We start from the raw sequence: 22459 nt of genomic DNA, 5'->3' as shown, positions 1-22459 counted from the left end.
TGTAGAACCAATCTTTATACAATCAACTTTGAAGTGACTTCAGAATAAACTAGCTTCAAACGTGTTAATGGTTAAGTTTTGGCAGCGTAATAAAGACCATCCAGATTACCGATAAGTTTTACAATTCGAAAAAATACTCTTGTGAATTTAAAATTTGCCTAAAATATTTGTGATTCTAGAAAAAAACTTATATTTTATTGTAAGTCGTTTCCATCCCACTAATGTTCTCATCACACTAATGATATCAATAAAATATCTATTGAGTACGATACAGAAAATGATTCACACTGGGATATTAACCATAAAATATTTTATATAATAAAATATTTAGATCACCAATTCAAATGGCTGAAAACACTTATCCAGATTAATTAAGTCTTCTTCTAATACAAGGAAAGAAAAATAGGTATAAGCGAGAGCGAAACAAAAAAAAACAATTTATTGATGCTGTACACAATTTAACGTTCTTCTACGTAGGTCCAGCCGAGCAATGTTGTATTACGAAGGAAAGCATGAGAGACACGCACAAAGAGCGCTTCAGCTGAAATACAAAAGAGCGCCGAAAAGTTCAAAAGATTAAGCCGAAATCATCTCCGCTTAAATAATCCGCTTGGTACCTACACCCTAAGCGCACACACAATACATGGAAGTGAAACTGAAAATTGAACAGGAACTTAGGATAGGAGACTAATATTGAAATGTTTAATGAATGGTAATGAGCTACAACCGATTGGATATGCATTAACTGCTGTTGTGGTTTGGGCTCCCACCCACCTCGATAAGTAGATATCTGCGAATGTGATGTTGAAACAATATATTTTTTGTCGATTGAAATTAAGAAATAACATTTCAGATATGTTTGGTTGCAGCAATCAAGCTGGCAGTATGTTTCATCAAATTTATTTTCATTACAATTGAATGCGTCAACATGGTTTAATATTCTTTAGTAGTACGTACGTGTTTCGTTAATGTGTTTAACCACTCCTTGAACATGCTTCAAGCCAAATCTTATAATCTGCACATCCTCCTGATATCTGTATGTATACTATACCGTTACTGTTATCTAGCAGTTATTATATTAACTTTAATAGAAGGGGATTTTAGACAGTTTTTTTAATATTCATTTAGTCAGTTGAAGGCTGTCTACTGCCATTCACGATAAGGTGAAATAAATGATTGAAGGTTGTTATGCGAGTGAGAATGCCGGCATCGTTTACGAAAAACAGTTATTTGAATAAAACTGGTATTGACTTGTCGAGAAAACAGCTTGGCTTCAAAATTTTCAAACATTTTCTTATATAACTTCTCATGCAAGTAATCGAATAGGGAAATGGTTTGGGATCGCGTTTTGCTCAATAACGTGCACTGTCGAGGAATCTGTTCACACCCTTTTATCTACAGTTGAAAGCGGTTATGTTATCAAAACATGATTTTAACTTAAGGCCATCTGGAAAAATGCAGTTGAAATGGAACCAACTTTTTTACGCTTGCATATTTTCAATTTTTTTTTGTTCTAACTTATGCGACTAACGCAGGCGTGAGAATTTCTCATCGCAGCTGTGAGTAAGGTATATTAAAAAAAACATTACACGATCACTGGCCTAACAGTAAACTATATCGAATATCTGTAGTCGACTGGTGAAAAAAATAAAACATTTTATTCGCAAAACGAAAGAAATAGCAAATGAACAGTGCTTAAGGTCATAAAATATCCCTTCACTAAATAAAATCGTTTCGAAGTAGGAGACCTACAAGTTTATCCTAAACTAATTATACCTTGGTAGTTTTGTTGATACAAAGCTAGATAGATAAAACAAAATGGCTTAAGTCAATTTCAAAATAAAGAATTCAGCTACCTTTGATTCAAGTGAATTATTTTCAATTAAATTTCAGCAGATTGATTCCTTTCTATCCAGTAATTTCACCCTAGTTGTTGAAGGTGTCATAAAACATTGCTTTTGGATAATATACCAAGAAAAATATTTTTGGGCTCAGGATAATGGTCGTACTCTTTACTTAAACAAGTTTTCTATCTTTTGCGCATTTAAATTTTTCTCCGAGATTTTTTTTTCCATTTACAAAGCTTTATACGGCGGTACGAATTTTCATTGTACAAAAAACATGTTACATGTGCAACATGTGCAAAGTGTTCTACATATACAGATGTATCTTTTTTCTAGTATTTGAAATTGTTAGCACGTGTTTTTGCAGGTCTTCTAAAATGCTGGCGGCAATATTTTTTTATAAGATTCAATCAATAATTCATATCATGTAGTGAAAACGCTTAATCTAAGACTGTACATCAGGACTAGAAGCATTTGATAAAGCTTTCTGCTGAAAGTTAATTGTGACAGAGTTTATTTTTATCTTATCTTAACTTAAAAGTCTTAACAAAATGCGTTTATACATACCAAGAGCTCTGGAAAGTTAAATCTATATACTTCAAGATAAATATACCTATCGATACAAACAATAATAGTACCTTCGCATCTCTCACACAATAAAACTCGTTCATCCTGGACTGAAAACACAAACTAACACAGTCCACCTTCATCTTCGTCATCGAGTCCAATCCCAGTGTCTGCCTTACCTCCCTACAAAAAAAAACATAGCATGATTTCACCATTTAATTATGACTATATTATTATGGAATTCGAGAATAGAAAAAAATAAATTTTATTTTGCTGAGAATAATGCATATAAGTGCGCATGTTTGGCATGATTTTTTTTTTAAATTCAAATGTTTTTTAAACATGAACATCAAAAATTTGTCCAAATAGCTTATCAATCCATGTAGATGTACACACTTCGCTAATAGTTATGGCAGACTTTGCACTCATCTAAAAAGAATAAAACAATCGAAAGCTTGTGTATACTTTTGAATTTGGAATCTTCGGTTAAAAATTATTGAGTTCTTACTTTGAAATATTTTTCTTCTTCTAAGAACATGTGGGTGTCTACTTTGTTGTCTACTGTCGTAATTTCAAATGAATTTGAATATTTTTCACTAACAATTTAGATTATTTTTAAAATTTCGTCAACAATTTTTTTGCAATTGTTCTGAAGAACTTCTTAAAGTCGATTGAATGTTATGAGTAGGAAAAAAAACATTATCAAATTTCCAGTGCCGTAGCGTCTGATCTCGAAGAACCAATTTTATGATATTTGATTTCTTGGCTTCAACATCATCTTTTTATCGTGAGCGCCTGAAATTTTTTGAATTATGCAACTATTATTTTTAGGTATTACAATATAGCCAGGATGACTTCCAGCTGATCTTGAGGTACGAAGCTAGCCTAACTAGCCAGTCATTTTAGGTTCGAGTCCCGAATCGGGAGAGACTGTTAGTGTCAGTAGAATCGCAGTGCCTAGCCCCGAAGTTGTCCTGTACACTAAAACAGTTGGCTGCGAAGTCTGTGTATATAAACAGAAGGTCGAGTTCCGAATCGGAATGTAGCACCAAGGCTTTGCTCTAATCTAGCCAGAATGAATGTCATAAATCTGATACACTGCCAACTTCAAGTACCTAATATTTTTTTTTTTCTTCTCGTCCTGATAAATTGATTTAAAATAAATAATAAATATTGATTCAAAACACTTGGCGTTTCTTCAAAAATTTGTTCACATTACCAAATCGCACACAAATCGCAAAAACTTCAAGCGCTGAATTTTCATTAATACACTACTCTCACGATAAATTGACCATAACAACAACAATGATTCCTGACTTAAGGGGTTATATACCTTTTTGGTCGAGAAAAATGAGGGAAGTTTGAATCTATTTTTATGTGCATAGCACCATTTTCATTGCATCAAAGGGGCATTTTTCTGAAAGTACAGTTTATCAGCAACAAAAAATAAGTTTGATTTTGAGCTATACCAATTATTACTGGAGTAATGGCCGTTCCCCGAAACACTATTTTTTTGCAGAGGCTTGCGGTGATCCTGATAGACTCAGCGGGTCAGCCGAAATCAAAAAACTCATATTATTTCATTAGCTTAGAAGTGTGCCGGGTCCTTGAACGATCGTTTTTATGAGTATTTCGGTTTTCAGTGCAAATGGGAACGTTTTTCCCAAAAAATGCACGTTTCGATTGCTGAAAATTGCATTGAAAATTTTTTTGCCGCAAAATGCAACTGTATGTTTCGAAAAGCGATCGTTCAAGGACCGACGAATTTAATAACGAAAATTTAAAAAAAAAAGATGAAGGAAATCGGTTCAGTAGTTTTCCAGCAATCAGGATCACGGCGAAGTCATTTTTCGGAAAACACTATTCCGAGATAATCGCGTGTAAAGTTTCAAGTTTAGCTTATGCGGCCGTGGCGGGGCGCGCAGCAAATCGCTCTAACTTTCTTCCTATTGCTCCGATTTTTATGAAAATTTGTGAAAATGTTCTCAAGATGTTGTATTTGAAGATAATACAATAAAATTTTTTCGGTTTTTTGAAAACTAAAAAGGTATATAACCCCTTAATTGAATAGTTTTTGGTGGCAATAAAAAATAAAAGTCAAAAGAAAGACTACGTTGTTTTGTCTTTGAACCCCACTCCCATCGCTGTGTGTGGTCTTTTTTGTAGTCCTTAGCAAAACCCCTCACCTCGTAATAACCACGTGGTTTAGGAACGCACCCTAATTCGTTGAAAAGGCGATGAAAAAATAACGGATATAGTTCTTACTTCACTGTAAAATAAAGTACCTTCAACGTACTCTTTGATATCGAATTCATGATCATAGCGCTCCGGGAATTTTGTTGGACATGATAGAAGGTATGGGAAAGCGGGCACCGGGCGGCTACTTTCAACCAGAGCTGAGTATAGACACTATATATATAGACCTGCGGACTGAATCGCAGCGAGCCAAAATAACTGTCAAACGTGCGAGCCAAAATGAACATAACGAAAAATTTGTATCAAACAAATAACAAGAATATAAAAAACCAGCGATTCCAGTGCTGCTGTCATTCACTACGCAGGTCTATATATATAGTGTCTAAGAGCTGAGGCACTAGCAGCGAGCTGGAAAACGGCTTTATAGTACTAAGCAAGATGCGCCTAAGCGTGATGAAGTAGCAGCCGATCAACGCGAGGACGTGCAAGTTTAGGATAAAGGCTGGTACTTCAACTACAGCATCATCAACTTGCGCTGCTCACATGAAGAGAGAGTTAGTCATGGGGAAGAACCCAGCAAGGGCGAGAATGCTGCAACACCGTACGAGAGCGAACGTGGAACGATACCAACGAACACGGAACCGCCAAAACTCAGAAGTGAGGTAACTGATAATAAAAATTCAAAAAAAAAAATTAAAACCGTCACTGTGCGACCTCATCCTTGCAATCAAATATAAACAAATAAGTCAATATTCGTTTATGAAACACATTTCAAGCCTATCGTCTGTATTATTTTCCACTGTATAACCAAGTCCCGGTGGATTCTAGTGATGCGTGCAAGTGAAGTGAACGTTACATGATGTTACGCGACTTTTACAAAAGGAAGAAACGCCAACAAGAAGAGTTGTACCAAGCTAACGAAAGTTCTACAAGAAGCTGAACAGCTCCCGCAAAGGTTACGTGTCGCAGGCCGATATGTGCAAGAGCCTGTACGGCAACCTCCTTACGGACGAGTATGATGTGATCGAAAGGTGGAAGCAGCACTTCGATGAGCAGCTGAACGGCGATACAGCAGAGTGCGATGACGGTATGGTGAAAAATAACAAAGCTGGTCCAATGCAAAACAATAAAGGTGCTGCAGTGGACCAACTTTCCAGCGAACTACTGAAATACGGTAACGAAACACTGTTTAGAAATGTCCACTGGGTAATTGCCAAGATTTGTACCGAAGAACGAGTACCGGAGAAGTGGGTGAAAGGTATTGTGTGTCCCATCTACATAAAGGGCAACTAGCTGGAATGGTGCAATCACCGAAAAATCACTCAACGTGGCACACGAGTGGCACGATGTTCTTTGACCTGCTGATTTTATTACTGCCATAAAAATGAAAAAAAAAAAACCATGACATTTCTCGAGGCTTTCTAAATGGTAGTTGGGGTTGGGGAAAGTTTTGAATAACCAAACTACGTAACTTTACAAAATTAACGAGATATCGCAATTCATTTCGAGTCTGTTAAATCATCGATAATAACAATATTTCCCAAAGCGGAATCCGAGCATACGATACGACGTGTCAGACCAGCATCGTGCTTCGATCAAATTAAGCATTAAAAAATAGTCAAATATTGGCCAAAGTTATAAACCCCTTTAAATTCATTACCTAAATCAGCATCAAATATCGATGAATTCAACAAGTGCTCCATATACATAAAAGCAAAGCCTTGGTGCTACATTCCGATTCGGAACTTGACCTTCTGTTCGTTATACACAGATTTCGCAGCCAACTGTTTAGTGTACAGGACAATTGCGGGGCTAGCGCTACGATCCTACTGACACTAACAGTCTCTCCCGAGCCGAGACTCGAACCTACGACGACTGGCTTGTTAGGCCAGCATCGTACCTCGAGACTATCTGGGAGCTATCAGGGTGATAATCAGATCAGCAGATTATTTCAAAATGGAGTTTTGTTCATGTTTTGATGATTCATATAAATAAAATATGCTGTTCTTTTTGCATATATGTAATGTATATACAATGACGATCTAAATACGTACCTCAGCGAAGCCTCCGCTATTGGGTGAAATGTATGAGGCAGCAGCATTTTCAATAACGTTTGCTTTAGGCGCAATGGCAACGCCCTTCGGTAGCGGTAAATCTCGAGCTAATCGTGCATACTCAATATCCATATGTCGGATAAATGGTGAAGCCAAAGCACGGGCTGCCAACTCGGGATCTTCATCGTCATACGCCTAGCAGAAAATATTTGATGAAAAGGTCCTAATTAACAATTGTACACATCAATGTACCTGAAGCAATGATTCCAACGTTTGTACCTCAGCTACATCGCAACAGTTACCCCATTCCTTGAATGCCTTCTCGGCGGCAACATAATCGCCTCGAGCAAGTTGAACCAGTACCAGCACAACTGCCAGCCGACCGATAGCCGCCTCCGATCCAACTTGCTGATGCAAACCAATTTCACGTCGAATGGCATCCGCTGCTTGATCGTACATTCCTAGTTTCACCATGATACGGGCAACCTTGCTAGCATACTCGGCACCCTGTCTTGTCGAATCTTCAATCTAGTTGACGGTAAAAAAAATTAAAAATTTAGGATCATAACCAGAGAAAATCAAGCGTTGTACCGTAGCCACATCCACAGCTTGCCTGTACAACTGCAGTGCATCTTCGGGATGCGTGGGTTCTAGTATCTTTGCCGCTTTGTCCAGCGTCGAAGCTCCAGACTCGGGCGATCCATGCTGCTGGTAGAGATGGCAAGCTTTCTCCGCGTACTTGCGAACCTCCGCCAAGTTGTTCATATCCTTGCAGATTAGGATCACCTGGTCCAGACACTTAGCCGCATGGAAGATAGCACGATTCTGCTTATGACAGTCGGACGATTTCAGTAAACATTCCTTGCACTGGTCCAGAGCTTTTGCATTCCGGAAACAAATTGCTAAAATACAGATAACATTTTAACTGCATTGTTAGCAATATTTTCTTTTTCACTCACCAGCTTTATTATATTCGTCAGCTGCCACATCAAAATCAGGCCTCCATTTTAGCAGTGATGTTTTTAAGCTAATCCAAATAACCAAAAAAGCAATTGACGAACGGAATATAAAAATTGTTTTAGGTTTAGATGGTTGCAGATCACAAAGATTGTAGATTATATAGCTATCGATTTTGTATAGCTCCATAATCACTAAAGGTAATTCGTGCACTACCACTGATGACATACCATTTTTCAGCCTGACGAATGTGTTCCTGAGCTTCTTCAATTTTGCTAGACATTGTTGTGGCTATAGATTTAAAGTTCTTATCACTTTTTATGGTTCGCCAATGAAATACTGAACAAATTAGTTTTAAGCACCACAAGAAGAAAGGAGTCTTTCTGCTTCCTTCAGTACATGCAAATTACACACAGTGATAAATCGAAGTTTTGAGATTTTCGCTACTTAACTAGGGGGCACACGATTGAAAGCTTATGCAGCGAACATTATATTTTATACCATTATAAGCATTGGTGTTCTCACTTTCTTCATTGGGTATCTTTTTTATTTAAAAAATGTGTAAGCATCTCTACAGTCGAATGTGAAGTATGTGAAACAACATCAAAATTAATACAATTATGTCCAAAAATATTATCGCACGCATCAAATAGCCCTTTGCAGGCTTAATAATTTGACGTTACGTTTTGCTTTCGCATACTCTTCTTTTATGGTGTGCGTGCTTTTTGCGTGGCCAACTTTGCAAAAGGGCGTAAAGATATAAGGTAAACTCATAAATGGTGTCCACCGAACATGTTGCATACCCAAATCTCTAAAAACATATCTAAATGCATATCTCTGTGTATTCGTCCATTTTTATCTATTTTGATATTCATTAAAATATATTGCAATTATTTGTGAATAATTTCATCACATTCTAAAGAGATACATAACACTAGCGATTATTTCCATTTTGATGTTTTAAGTATGTGATTTCACCGCGTTCGATTAACCATCTCAATGAATGCGACAGATTACGCAAAAGAAACATTTAAATTTAGCTCATTTGTAAATCCGCAAACAAACATGAGAAAGTTTCTTATTGTCGATTATTTCGACTTGATTTTTACAGTGACGCGATTGCAGAACGACTGTTGCACTATAAACACAGACAAACAGACGTGCCATTTCGTACAAAATTCTAAGAAAATAATGGTTCATACTGACTTGTGCGACACCTGCTGGACGTATTCCGCGAAACATAAATTTTCAGCCTGTTTTGAAAACACGATGCGCGACAACTGTCAAAATAAATTTCGTGGTACGTCTGTTTGTTTGTGCTATAAAGGCCCAAACACAATGGATACGTTTGCGTTGCGTTGACCTTAATTTGACAGAAAATGTTTGGGCTAACTGTCAATTTGCCGTAAACGCAGGCACAACGTATCCATTGTGTTTAGGTCTCAAATGTTTGTTTTATAATCTCGAGCTTCACCTTCTGTTCTGTAGAGTATGTAAATAAAACAGTGTAATTTGACAACAACTCTCCCAGCTGGTCTCGAGGTTCGATGCTGGCATAACAAGCCAGTCGTCGTAGGTTCGAGTCTCGGCTCGGGAGAGACTGTTAGTGTCAGTAGGATCGTAGCGCTAGCCCCGCAATTGTCCTGTACACTCAACAGTTGGCTGCGAAGTCTGTGTATAATAAACAGAAGGTCGTGTTCCGATACGGAATGTAGCACCAAGGCTTTGTTTTGCTTTGCTTTTAATTTGACAACACAAACAACAAGTACTAATGGCTCCACTCGAAAATATGATAGCAAAGTGTATCTTATTCTTCATCATTTTATTAGAGATGTGGGGGGAAGGGTTGCTACACTGTATGATTCCTGTTTACAAAATTTGATTACAAAACGCACAATTTTGAAGAGGGTTGAACATGTTAAATATATGTATGATAAAGATCAAACATGGTAAATATAATGTATAAACAACCATTGAGCATACGGAATTTTAATGTTTTTGGTAATTAGGTCCTAAAGTTTTACACGGTTTTCTGATTTTTATATACCAGCTGAAAGAGTGCAATTTTCTGAGCAAAACGTGATTTTTGAAAAATGATTATCGTATTTTTTCGATTTTTAAATGAAGAATAAAAAACTGTCCGAAAGGTCTTAAATGACAGTTCGCCCATATACCGTACATGGGTGAAATGTCATTTAAGACCATTTGAGCAGTTTTTTAAATCTTCATTTAAAAATCGTAGGAAAACGATAAACTTTTTTTGAAAATCACGTTGTGCTCAGAAAATGATACATAAAAACTGGTATAGCTTTAGGACCCAATTTAAAATGATATATAAAAACTGGTATAGCTTAAGGACCCAATAGGGGATTTTAATTTGAAAAAATACCTGCTTTTTCTTATACGAATCGATAACCGACCTTTCAGTAGACATTACGTAATTTGTCTTAGATCTCTACGAGTTTTCTTTGATCTTAAAATTGAAAAATTATATTTGTTTTAAATTTTGACTAACTGGCAAGTAGTGCACATAATGACATTGCTGTTGCTGGCTTTTGGGGAATATAACCCTGATAGTAAGCAAAGTGACATTTCTGCTGCTGGCTTGTGGAAAATATAACCCTGGTTTACGTGTCCTGACAGGGATGCCAGATTTGAAGACATGTCTTAATATTGAAAACATTTGAGTGCGTGTGAATAAGTGGAACCCTAATAGTCGGTTGATTAACCGCACTCGATTTAATGTGTCACTGAATGTTTTGTAAACTTTGAACGGGGACCGTGTTTACAGATTTCCTATGTATAAAGACATTGTTTTGTGGAGTGTGAAGATATTTGAAAAATGACCTGGCCTCCCTGTGTCCTGATTTCTTGACGGTAGGGTATGTCTCAAAATCACTTACAGTTGTTAAAATTCGGCATCGATTTTTTCAATAGTTTTGTTGTTTAAATTAAGAAAAATCAGTAGAATATATTTCTTTTGACATTTCTTATCAAAAGGAAAAATAATATACAAACCCCTAAAACACTCTATTGCTAGCTTATCACCCGATTTAAATTTATCTCATTTGTAAATCCGCAAACAAACATGAGAAAGTTTCTTATTGTCGATTATTTCGACTTGATTTTTACAGTGACGCGATTGCAGAACGACTGTTGCACTATAAACACAGACAAACAGACGTGCCATTTCGTACAAAATTCTAAGAAAATAATGGTTCATACTGACTTGTGCGACACCTGCTGGACGTATTCCGCGAAAGATAAATTTTCAGCCTGTTTTGACAACACGATGCGCGACAACTGTCAAAATAAATTTCGTGGTACGTCTGTTTGTTTGTGCTATAAAGGCCCAAACACAATGGATACGTTTGCGTTGCGTTGACCTTAATTTGACAGAAAATGTTTGGGCTAACTGTCAATTTGCCGTAAACTCAGGCACAACGTATCCATTGTGTTTAGGTCTCAAATGTTTGTTTTATAATCTCGAGCTTCACCTTCTGTTCTGTAGAGTATGTAAATAAAACAGTGTAATTTGACAACAACTCTCCCAGCTGGTCTCGAGGTTCGATGCTGGCATAACAAGCCAGTCGTCGTAGGTTCGAGTCTCGGCTCGGGAGAGACTGTTAGTGTCAGTAGGATCGTAGCGCTAGCCCCGCAATTGTCCTGTACACTCAACAGTTGGCTGCGAAGTCTGTGTATAATAAACAGAAGGTCGTGTTCCGATACGGAATGTAGCACCAAGGCTTTGTTTTGCTTTGCTTTTAATTTGACAACACAAACAACAAGTACTAATGGCTCCACTCGAAAATATGATAGCAAAGTGTATCTTATTCTTCATCATTTTATTAGAGATGTGGGGGGAAGGGTTGCTACACTGTATGATTCCTGTTTACAAAATTTGATTACAAAACGCACAATTTTGAAGAGGGTTGAACATGTTAAATATATGTATGATAAAGATCAAACATGGTAAATATAATGTATAAACAACCATTGAGCATACGGAATTTTAATGTTTTTGGTAATTAGGTCCTAAAGTTTTACACGGTTTTCTGATTTTTATATACCAGCTGAAAGAGTGCAATTTTCTGAGCAAAACGTGATTTTTGAAAAATGATTATCGTATTTTTTCGATTTTTAAATGAAGAATAAAAAACTGTCCGAAAGGTCTTAAATGACAGTTCGCCCATATACCGTACATGGGTGAAATGTCATTTAAGACCATTTGAGCAGTTTTTTAAATCTTCATTTAAAAATCGTAGGAAAACGATAAACTTTTTTTGAAAATCACGTTGTGCTCAGAAAATGATACATAAAAACTGGTATAGCTTTAGGACCCAATTTAAAATGATATATAAAAACTGGTATAGCTTAAGGACCCAATAGGGGATTTTAATTTGAAAAAATACCTGCTTTTTCTTATACGAGTCGATAACCGACCTTTCAGTAGACATTACGTAATTTGTCTTAGATCTCTACGAGTTTTCTTTGATCTTAAAATTGAAAAATTATATTTGTTTTAAATTTTGACTAACTGGCAAGTAGTGCACATAATGACATTGCTGTTGCTGGCTTTTGGGGAATATAACCCTGATAGTAAGCAAAGTGACATTTCTGCTGCTGGCTTGTGGAAAATATAACCCTGGTTTACGTGTCCTGACAGGGATGCCAGATTTGAAGACATGTCTTAATATTGAAAACATTTGAGTGCGTGTGAATAAGTGGAACCCTAATAGTCGGTTGATTAACCGCACTCGATTTAATGTGTCACTGAATGTTTTGTAAACTTTGAACGGGGACCGTGTTTACAGATTTCCTATGTATAAAGACATTGTTTTGTGGAGTGTGAAGATATTTGAAAAATGACCTGGCCTCCCTGTGTCCTGATTTCTTGACGGTAGGGTATGTCTCAAAATCACTTACAGTTGTTAAAATTCGGCATCGATTTTTTCAATAGTTTTGTTGTTTAAATTAAGAAAAATCAGTAGAATATATTTCTTTTGACATTTCTTATCAAAAGGAAAAATAATATACAAACCCCTAAAACACTCTATTGCTAGCTTATCACCCGATTTAAATTTATCTCATTTGTAAATCCGCAAACAAACATGAGAAAGTTTCTTATTGTCGATTATTTCGACTTGATTTTTACAGTGACGCGATTGCAGAACGACTGTTGCACTATAAACACAGACAAACAGACGTGCCATTTCGTACAAAATTCTAAGAAAATAATGGTTCATACTGACTTGTGCGACACCTGCTGGACGTATTCCGCGAAAGATAAATTTTCAGCCTGTTTTGACAACACGATGCGCGACAACTGTCAAAATAAATTTCGTGGTACGTCTGTTTGTTTGTGCTATAAAGGCCCAAACACAATGGATACGTTTGCGTTGCGTTGACCTTAATTTGACAGAAAATGTTTGGGCTAACTGTCAATTTGCCGTAAACGCAGGCACAACGTATCCATTGTGTTTAGGTCTCAAATGTTTGTTTTATAATCTCGAGCTTCACCTTCTGTTCTGTAGAGTATGTAAATAAAACAGTGTAATTTGACAACAACTCTCCCAGCTGGTCTCGAGGTTCGATGCTGGCATAACAAGCCAGTCGTCGTAGGTTCGAGTCTCGGCTCGGGAGAGACTGTTAGTGTCAGTAGGATCGTAGCGCTAGCCCCGCAATTGTCCTGTACACTCAACAGTTGGCTGCGAAGTCTGTGTATAATAAACAGAAGGTCGTGTTCCGATACGGAATGTAGCACCAAGGCTTTGTTTTGCTTTGCTTTTAATTTGACAACACAAACAACAAGTACTAATGGCTCCACTCGAAAATATGATAGCAAAGTGTATCTTATTCTTCATCATTTTATTAGAGATGTGGGGGGAAGGGTTGCTACACTGTATGATTCCTGTTTACAAAATTTGATTACAAAACGCACAATTTTGAAGAGGGTTGAACATGTTAAATATATGTATGATAAAGATCAAACATGGTAAATATAATGTATAAACAACCATTGAGCATACGGAATTTTAATGTTTTTGGTAATTAGGTCCTAAAGTTTTACACGGTTTTCTGATTTTTATATACCAGCTGAAAGAGTGCAATTTTCTGAGCAAAACGTGATTTTTGAAAAATGATTATCGTATTTTTTCGATTTTTAAATGAAGAATAAAAAACTGTCCGAAAGGTCTTAAATGACAGTTCGCCCATATACCGTACATGGGTGAAATGTCATTTAAGACCATTTGAGCAGTTTTTTAAATCTTCATTTAAAAATCGTAGGAAAACGATAAACTTTTTTTGAAAATCACGTTGTGCTCAGAAAATGATACATAAAAACTGGTATAGCTTTAGGACCCAATTTAAAATGATATATAAAAACTGGTATAGCTTAAGGACCCAATAGGGGATTTTAATTTGAAAAAATACCTGCTTTTTCTTATACGAATCGATAACCGACCTTTCAGTAGACATTACGTAATTTGTCTTAGATCTCTACGAGTTTTCTTTGATCTTAAAATTGAAAAATTATATTTGTTTTAAATTTTGACTAACTGGCAAGTAGTGCACATAATGACATTGCTGTTGCTGGCTTTTGGGGAATATAACCCTGATAGTAAGCAAAGTGACATTTCTGCTGCTGGCTTGTGGAAAATATAACCCTGGTTTACGTGTCCTGACAGGGATGCCAGATGTGAAGACATGTCTTAATATTGAAAACATTTGAGTGCGTGTGAATAAGTGGAACCCTAATAGTCGGTTGATTAACCGCACTCGATTTAATGTGTCACTGAATGTTTTGTAAACTTTGAACGGGGACCGTGTTTACAGATTTCCTATGTATAAAGACATTGTTTTGTGGAGTGTGAAGATATTTGAAAAATGACCTGGCCTCCCTGTGTCCTGATTTCTTGACGGTAGGGTATGTCTCAAAATCACTTACAGTTGTTAAAATTCGGCATCGATTTTTTCAATAGTTTTGTTGTTTAAATTAAGAAAAATCAGTAGAATATATTTCTTTTGACATTTCTTATCAAAAGGAAAAATAATATACAAACCCCTAAAACACTCTATTGCTAGCTTATCACCCGAAAAAAATAACATCAAAAAAACATTAAAAGTTGCTGTAATTGTACATAGTTTATTATGGTTAAACTACATCAATTTTACATTAAATATTATTGTCAAGAACAATAAAAAACATTGTTTTTGTCATTTTTACCATGAAAAAGGGGTGTTGTTATGTATCTTAACAGCCTGAAGTGGCGTTGGCTCCTTCTCCGCTCGTTAAACACGTCCTGCATCACCCGGCCTTGCTGGTGTCTGTCCTAGTGATGGGAAACTTATCGATACTTATCGATAATATCGATAAATGCTGGTCATCGATATTATCGTTAATTTTTTGACGTTAACGATAATTATCGATATTATAAGGGTGAGCACAAGTCAGTGCGGCTGGTTACTGGAGGAGACCCAAAAGAACCTACCCTACCCCAGGAGTTGCTTTTGCCGCTAGGTATTTGTTGGGTGCTGCTATTCGACAAGATTTAGCATTGTTGGGGGTGGTGTAAAGGTTCGCCCCGGGTGTCACTGAGTTTCTGAAAAATAATGGTGACTAAAAAGGTATTTATAGTTTTTAGTTTCCTAAGAACAGGTGAATTCGACAACTCAGCACTGGAGAACTTTAAAAAAAATATCCAAACTTTTTGCACCATCTCATCAAAAGCAATGATACGAAATCGTAATAAAATGCATTTTCTTCGGCTTGCCAACTCTTATAATATGATGGACATGCATAGCGGCAGTCTATTGGCAATTCTCTAGTAATTGTTTAGTTTAACTTGGAGTTGTTTAAGTTTAAAGTATCTGTTACCCAACAAACAATTTTTAGTTCAACTAAAAATCCAAATCAACGAAATTGTTGCGCCAAAAAAGTATTTTGATTTATACATGGGATAGACAAAATAATTGGGATAAATAAAATTCTCTCTAAGTTTAAATGGCCAGAACTTTACGAAAAATGAATCAATTTTGATAACCGGTTTCATTTCACTGGAAAACAGTATTATATTAGTATTACTTTGGAACTTGGTGTGACCAACCTACACCGAAAGTGTTTCGGATTTCAAGAGTGTGTGTCAAAGTGTACATTTTTGCAACGCATAGAACGTTTTAGGCAACTAAATTGTCTATCTAAAATACTTCATTTAAAAAAATCTGAGATCACCGATATTTTCTAAAATCATTTTTTGTTTTTAAAATAATATTTTTTTCAGAGTAGGATCTTTAACTATTTTTTTTATATTTTTGAAGGAAAGTTCAGATAATTTTTACAAAGATATATTGATTCATAAGAAAAAGGTTCAAATACAGTTAGGTTTTCTTACGCGGGGGATACATGCCTCGTGAAAAAAACCATGTTATTCTTGATAAGCCACTTTAATTCAAAAATTCGCGTAAAAAACCACGTTAATTTGAAAATCTGCATAAATAACCTTTCAGAGAAAATCCGCGTGAAAATAATCTGACCTTTTTAAATGTTAATCCAGATAAATTTTCAAACGCAAATTCGCAAAGTTGCTTGGTTTAATAAGACCTACACACCCACAATGTTCGATTGAATTCTGCTAGAGTGCTGCAAGCTCAAAGAAAACTAGTACCCAACAGGGAAAAAACCGCCAAAATCAACACCCATACTTAATAAATTCATACCTCAATGATTCCTTGGCGAATTTTCAATCTTTGGCTACCAATGAACCCGAAACAAATTTTGATTTATTGCCAACATATAAACCTAAGTGAAACAGAATGTCAGAAAAAGTTCTACGTGTTGCAAAAATGTACACTTTGGCACACACTCCGGAAATCCGAAACATTTCCAGTGACCCTTGGTCACGTCCAGTTCTCTAGTAATACTGGGAAACTAGGGCAGTTTTCCAGTAAAATGAAACCTGTTTTGTCAGAATTGATTCATTTTTCGTGAAGTTTTGGACGTTTAAAAATTGACAGAATTTTGCCTGCTTCAATTATTTCCCTTATTATACAACCTTCAAAGTGAACTTCGGCTTGAAACTACTCCGTATAAAGCACTCCCGGCGTAAAACCCGAAGACTTTCCAAAACAAACTGTTTAACTCGTCCGGTTGTTTAAATTTTCATTTGTAGTATCGTAAGATTTGTCATTCAAGGCCTTAACACAATGGATACGTTGCGGATGCGTTTGCGGCAATTTGACAGTTAGCTCATACATTCACTGTCACATTGACGTCAACGCAACGCAAACGTATCCATTCTGTTTGTGCCCTCACTGTTTCTGTTTTTACGAATTTATATAGCAAAATTGCATTTGTCGAATAACGTTTGCGGTAAAAAAATAGGCGAAAATTGCCAATTTTTCATGGGTTTACCTTTAATGGCACTGACGAAACTACTCATGCATCATCAATCATAGTAACCCATGAGTTAGCGAAAAAAATTTGACAGCTCTATCAGTCAAACTCTAACTTTGATGGCGAAAAAAGTGAAGCTACTCCGTTCAGAAGTGTGCGCGTTCATAGAATGGTACCCCGCCGCGTCAAAAACGGACATCGTGCGGCACTTTGTGGACGCCGAGTATGCCTGTTCTGGCATCTACAACATCTTGACACTATTGGACAACGATCAGAGCATCGAAAGAAAGCCCGGTTCCGGACGGCCAACGACCCTGAGCGACAAGAAGCTTCAAAGGATGCTGAAGAGGAAGACCGAGGGAAAAGTGGCTAAATCGCAGCGTGCACTTGGCCGAGAGGTTGGCGTATGCTCTAAAACAGTGAAAAAGCATCTGGAGAACATGGACATACATGCAGGAAGCGGCAGTCCCGTCCACTGGTCTCGGAGCTGCAGGCAATGACGCAGCGACAGCGGTTGGATAAGATGCTCAAGTCGATTTTCCCGGCGAATCGCGACGCGGCAGTGGTATTGGACGACTAGACCTATCTCACCCTGGATGGCAACGACTAGCAGGGCTCTTCGTATTTTACTTCCCCCACGAAGGAAGTGAGCATCGAGGTAAAGTTTATTTCACAGACCAAGTTCCCCAAGAAGGTGCGGTTGTGGCTGACAATCAGCGAGAAAGGCATGTCAAAGTTGCTCTTCTTTCGCTCCGGGCTGGCCGTGAACGGGGAAATTTATAGTACGAAGTGCCTGACAGAAGTTGCGTCGTTCATCAAGAAATACCATAAGCGCGAAGATACGCTGTCCTGGCCAGATTTGACGTCGAACAACTACTCGAAGCGATCGTTGGAGGATGTGGTACCGAAGTCGGCGAATCTGCCCATTGTCCCCCACCTGCTTCCCATCGAGAATTTCTGGGCAAACTTGAAGCGCAAGATCTATTCCAAAAATTTTGTCGCGAAAACGGAGGAGGAATTAATAAAAAAAAACGAAGAAAGAGCTTAAAAACATGGCTACACGCATGTTTTCGTCCGCCATGGCGAATGTTCCGGTTAACTGCCGGAAGACTGCACGCAAGGACGTAATATTTTTTCGTGAGGAAGCTAACATGGTAACCTTCCATGGGAAATTTATCCAACTCAACTATCTGTCATAGTTTTTTTTTCATCACCATCTGAAAACTTTTTTTTTACCGCAAACGTTAGCTGTCAAATTATCGATACTTATCGATAATATCGATAGAAGCCCCGGAATCATCGATTGTTATCGATGTCCGTTTTGGGCGATATTTCCCATCACTAGTCTGTCCATCAGAAAATCTCCTGTGCCGAGACTACGGCACCGACATCCGTTTATTACGATTTCGCCCGTGCCGATTTCGAAAGGCCTTGAGAAGGTTTTCAAAATACAGAACTCTACCTCTACGGAACCACTACCTATCGATCAACACTCGCTATAAACAGCTAAGTCGCTCCTGTTTTCGAGGCTTCCTTCGGAATGTCGAGCGCAAGCTCAAACGTAACCCCAAATCATTTTGGAAATATGTGAACGAACAGCTAAAAGACGGCGGCCTACCATCAAGCATGTTCTTAGACGGTGATACAGCGAATAGTGTTGAACAGGTCTGCCAACTATTTTCGCGGAAATTCTCTAGCGTGTTTGTAGACGAAAGGTTAACGACGGACGAAATTACTTCTGCGACGGCACGTGTTCCTTTTTTCGGTCGTGCATTGACTAACATTTCCATCGACGTTAGCACATTAGCCGCCTCGAAGCTCAGGTCTTCCATATCCGCTGGGCCAGAAGGCATACCGTCCTTTTTCCTGAGAAACTGTATCAGTAATCTGGCTGCTCCAATGAGTAATCTCTTCACCAAATCCATCAGTTCGGGTGTTTTCCCTGGATCTAGAAATCGGCATGCATGTTTCCAGTACATAAGAAAGGAAACAGAAGAAACGTTCATAACTATCGAGGAATCTCAGCGCTTTGCTCTATCCCGAAGCTTTTTGAGCTCAGCGTGTTCGAACCCACTTTCTCGTTCGTCAAGCAGTACATCGCAGACGAACAACACGGTTTCATGCCCGAGCGATCCACAGCCACGAACCTTACATCTTACGTAATGAACAGCTTTGACGACCAGTCTCAGACGGACGTTATCTACACCGACCTTTCCGCCGCCTTTGACAAACTGAATCACGAGATCGCCGTTGCGAAGCTTGAAAAGCTTGGCATCGGAGGCCCCCTACTACTATGGTTTAAACCCTACTTGACAGATCGGCGTTTAGCAGTGAACATTGACGGAGTTTCCTCGAATTCGTTTTCCGCTCACTCCGGCATTCCTCAAGGTAGCCACCTCGAGCCACTGATTTTTTTTATTTCCCTGAACGATATCAACTTCCGGTTTCAGGGCCCTCGACTGTCCTTCGCTGACGATCTGAAGCTATTCGCAAAAGTGAAGGTCCCATCAGATGCCGCTGCACTCCAGGAACAGTTATCGATTTTCGCGAAATGGTGTTTCGACAATCGCATGCAATTGAACGTCGACAAACGCGAGATTATAACGTTCTCAAGGAAGCTTAGCCCAGTGACTTTCGATTATAAGCTATCAAATACGCCTCTACGACGCACAACCTGTGTTAATGACTTGGGAGTACTGCTCGACTCCAAACTCACATTTAAACAACATATGACCTTCACCGTCGACAAGGCCAGCAGGAACCTGGGATTCATAATGCGCATTGCAAAAAATTTCAGCGACATTTATTGTCTAAAATCCTTATATTGCGCTTTGGTACGATCTAGCTTAAAATACTGCGCTTCAGTGTGGAGTCCCTACTACCTGAACGGGGTAAGCAGAATCGAGGCAGTACAACGACGGTTCATTCGCTTTGCTCTCCGTTGACTACCGTGGACTGACCCCTTCCAACTACCAAGCTACGAACAGCGTTGCAGGCTTATCGATTTGGACACCCTGCAAATTCGTTGGGATGTGATCAGAGCTATATTCATCTCTGACGTATTGACTTCACGGATAGATTGCCCGGCGATTCTAGAACAACTTAACATCTATGTCAGACCACGTATGTTGCGAAATAGCCAGTTCCTTCACGTGCAAAGTAGACGAACAAACTACAGTAGCTTCGGCACGATAACCGGTCTACAGCGCCATTTTAACCGTTACGCATCATTTTTCGACTTTGACGCCAGCCGCGAGGTACTGAAGAATCGATTTTTAACATTAGCACGTAGCACTTAGATTAGGAAAATCAGTTGGGCCACAAGGCCTGTTGATGTATTTTTTACAAATAAACAAATAACAAAAATCGTTTTCAAGCTTACAGTAAAAATATCATGTTTGTTTTGGTTACAATAAAAAACATTGTCCGTTTACTGTTCTCACCGCAAAATACATCGTAATTTTTTTTCGGGCAGCGACGTTTTGTATAAATTTCATTTCATAAGAATATTCATTCAATATTTTCATTACGCTCTTATCAAAAATTAGTGCAAAAATAAAAAATTAGGGACAAATTGAAAATGAAACTGTTTTCACGCAATGCGACCCTGATCTTTTATCTGTCAGTAGGTGACAATATACAACGCGTTGCCGGTGCTTTATTCATTGTTCTTTTGCTGCCTGTAAATTGCAGTGTTTTTTTTTTATATTTTTATACGTTTAAAGATTTACACATTATCAAAATCTAATGGAAGAAGTTCAACGCCATTCGGTGCACACATTAGTGTTTCGCTCTTTAAAACGGACTCACGATTTTTTTGTGGCCAACCAAGCGCTACTTCCAGAAATTGACGAAAAATTGTAAGCTGACATATTTGCTAATATAACAATAACAATCAATGTTTTTTATAACTTTCAGAGAGAAAATGAAATATTCAATCAAAGCGCGCGATAGTTATAAGTTAGTGTTTGAACGAACAGCGAAAGCTAAAAACACTATTGTGAAATCAGGCGAGACTGGAAGAATTGAAGTAGTCGCTCAACCGGCGCAAGATAGCAGTATGTTTTTAATATATTTAAATTATGTGTCACCATTCAATCATCGATCTTTATTTTCAGTGCTTGCAATAACAGCGGAAAGTGAAATGGATTATAACCACTCAAACAGCCAAATGTCGTTAGTACCAGCAGCAGCTGCTAATTCGCAGAACACCAGTACGAATAGTTTGCAGGTTCTGCCGAAAAAAGCTCCAACGATTCCCAAACCAAAATGGCATGCTCCATGGAAATTGTATCGTGTCATATCAGGCCATTTAGGTTGGGTGCGATGTGTGGCAGTTGAGCCAGGTAATGAATGGTTCGCTACAGGGGCAGCAGATAGGGTAATTAAAGTTTGGGATTTGGCCAGTGGTAAACTGAAACTATCTCTTACTGGTCATGTCAGTACAGTACGTGGATTATGTGTTAGTCCAAGACATCCCTACTTGTTCAGCTGCGGGGAGGATCGACAGGTGAAGTGTTGGGATTTGGAGTACAATAAGGTTATTCGACATTACCACGGGCATTTATCTGCCGTTTATACTATGGCTCTACACCCAACCATTGATGTGTTAGTTACAGCAGGCCGAGACTCTACAGCTCGAGTTTGGGACATGCGGACTAAGGTCAATGTTCATACCTTAACTGGTCATACGAATACGGTCGCAAGTGTTGTCTGTCAAGCTGCTAATCCGCAAATTATTACCGGCAGCCATGACTCGACTGTTCGATTATGGGATTTGGCAGCTGGAAAAAGTATGGCCTCGTTGACCAATCATAAAAAAAGTGTTCGCAGTATTGTTCTGCATCCATCGTTATACATGTTTGCCTCTGCTTCACCTGACAACATCAAGCAGTGGCGATGCCCAGAAGGAAATTTCATACAAAATCTCAATGGTCACAATGCTATAGTCAATTGTATGGCCGTCAACCCAGAGGGAGTACTTGTTTCTGGTGGTGATAATGGAACTATGTTTTTCTGGGATTGGCGTACTGGGTATAACTTTCAGCGTTTTCAGGCCGCCGTCCAACCAGGTTCGATGGACAGTGAGGCCGGAATTTTCTCGATGACATTCGATATGTCTGGTTCAAGGTTGATCACCACCGAAGCCGATAAAACTATTAAAATTTATAAGGAAGATGATGGAGCATCGGAGGAATCACATCCCGTCAACTGGCGACCAGAGATTATTAAGCGAAGAAAGTATTAGTGTTCGAGAAACTGATCAATTACACTTTTCACACAGCAATTTGTGTTTTATTTTAACCGAAACTACATGCAGTTTGTTTCAAAATATACATATATACAGTCAGGTTTTTTACGCGGTTTTTTTATACGCGGATTTTTGAATTAACGCGGTTTTTTTACGCGGATTTTTGAATTAACGCGGTTTTTTTTACGCGATACCG

At 38.1% G+C, this 22459-nt stretch overlaps 2 protein-coding genes and 1 long non-coding RNA gene across 4 annotated transcripts; 2 read left to right on the top strand and 1 right to left on the bottom strand.

Moving 5' to 3' along the window:
• Positions 1-329: 329 nt before the first annotated feature.
• LOC129725058 (uncharacterized) lies at positions 330-2440 on the top strand. The gene is made up of 2 exons (XR_008728009.1): positions 330-406; positions 478-2440. It is a non-coding gene; the product is annotated as an uncharacterized LOC129725058 (long non-coding RNA).
• LOC129725048 (gamma-soluble NSF attachment protein) lies at positions 885-8214 on the bottom strand. The gene is made up of 6 exons (XM_055680446.1): positions 7849-8214; positions 7621-7688; positions 7253-7563; positions 6914-7189; positions 6662-6856; positions 885-2594 (listed from the first exon to the last, which is right to left on the bottom strand). Exons 1-6 carry the CDS (start codon positions 7899-7901, stop codon positions 2535-2537), a joined length of 963 nt encoding a protein of 320 aa, XP_055536421.1. The 5' UTR covers positions 7902-8214; the 3' UTR covers positions 885-2534.
• A 12438-nt stretch (positions 8215-20652) lies between these two features.
• Positions 20653-22299, top strand: LOC129725036 (pleiotropic regulator 1). 2 transcript variants are annotated; one of them, XM_055680419.1, is made up of 3 exons: positions 20653-20872; positions 20931-21070; positions 21131-22299. In XM_055680419.1, the coding sequence occupies exons 1-3, from the start codon at positions 20760-20762 to the stop codon at positions 22258-22260; spliced, it is 1383 nt and encodes a 460-aa protein (XP_055536394.1). In that variant the 5' UTR covers positions 20653-20759; the 3' UTR covers positions 22261-22299. The 2 variants fall into 2 exon arrangements, with proteins under 2 accessions (XP_055536394.1, XP_055536393.1); XM_055680418.1 differs by having other exon boundaries at positions 20931-22299.
• The last annotated feature ends 160 nt before the right edge of the window (positions 22300-22459 follow it).

The sequence above is a fragment of the Wyeomyia smithii genome, chromosome 2 (assembly GCF_029784165.1).
Source record: "Wyeomyia smithii strain HCP4-BCI-WySm-NY-G18 chromosome 2, ASM2978416v1, whole genome shotgun sequence".
Classification (NCBI taxonomy): domain Eukaryota; kingdom Metazoa; phylum Arthropoda; class Insecta; order Diptera; family Culicidae; genus Wyeomyia; species Wyeomyia smithii.
The sequence above is the reverse complement of the archived record's forward strand: the minus strand, read 5'-3'. Positions and strand labels throughout refer to the sequence as shown.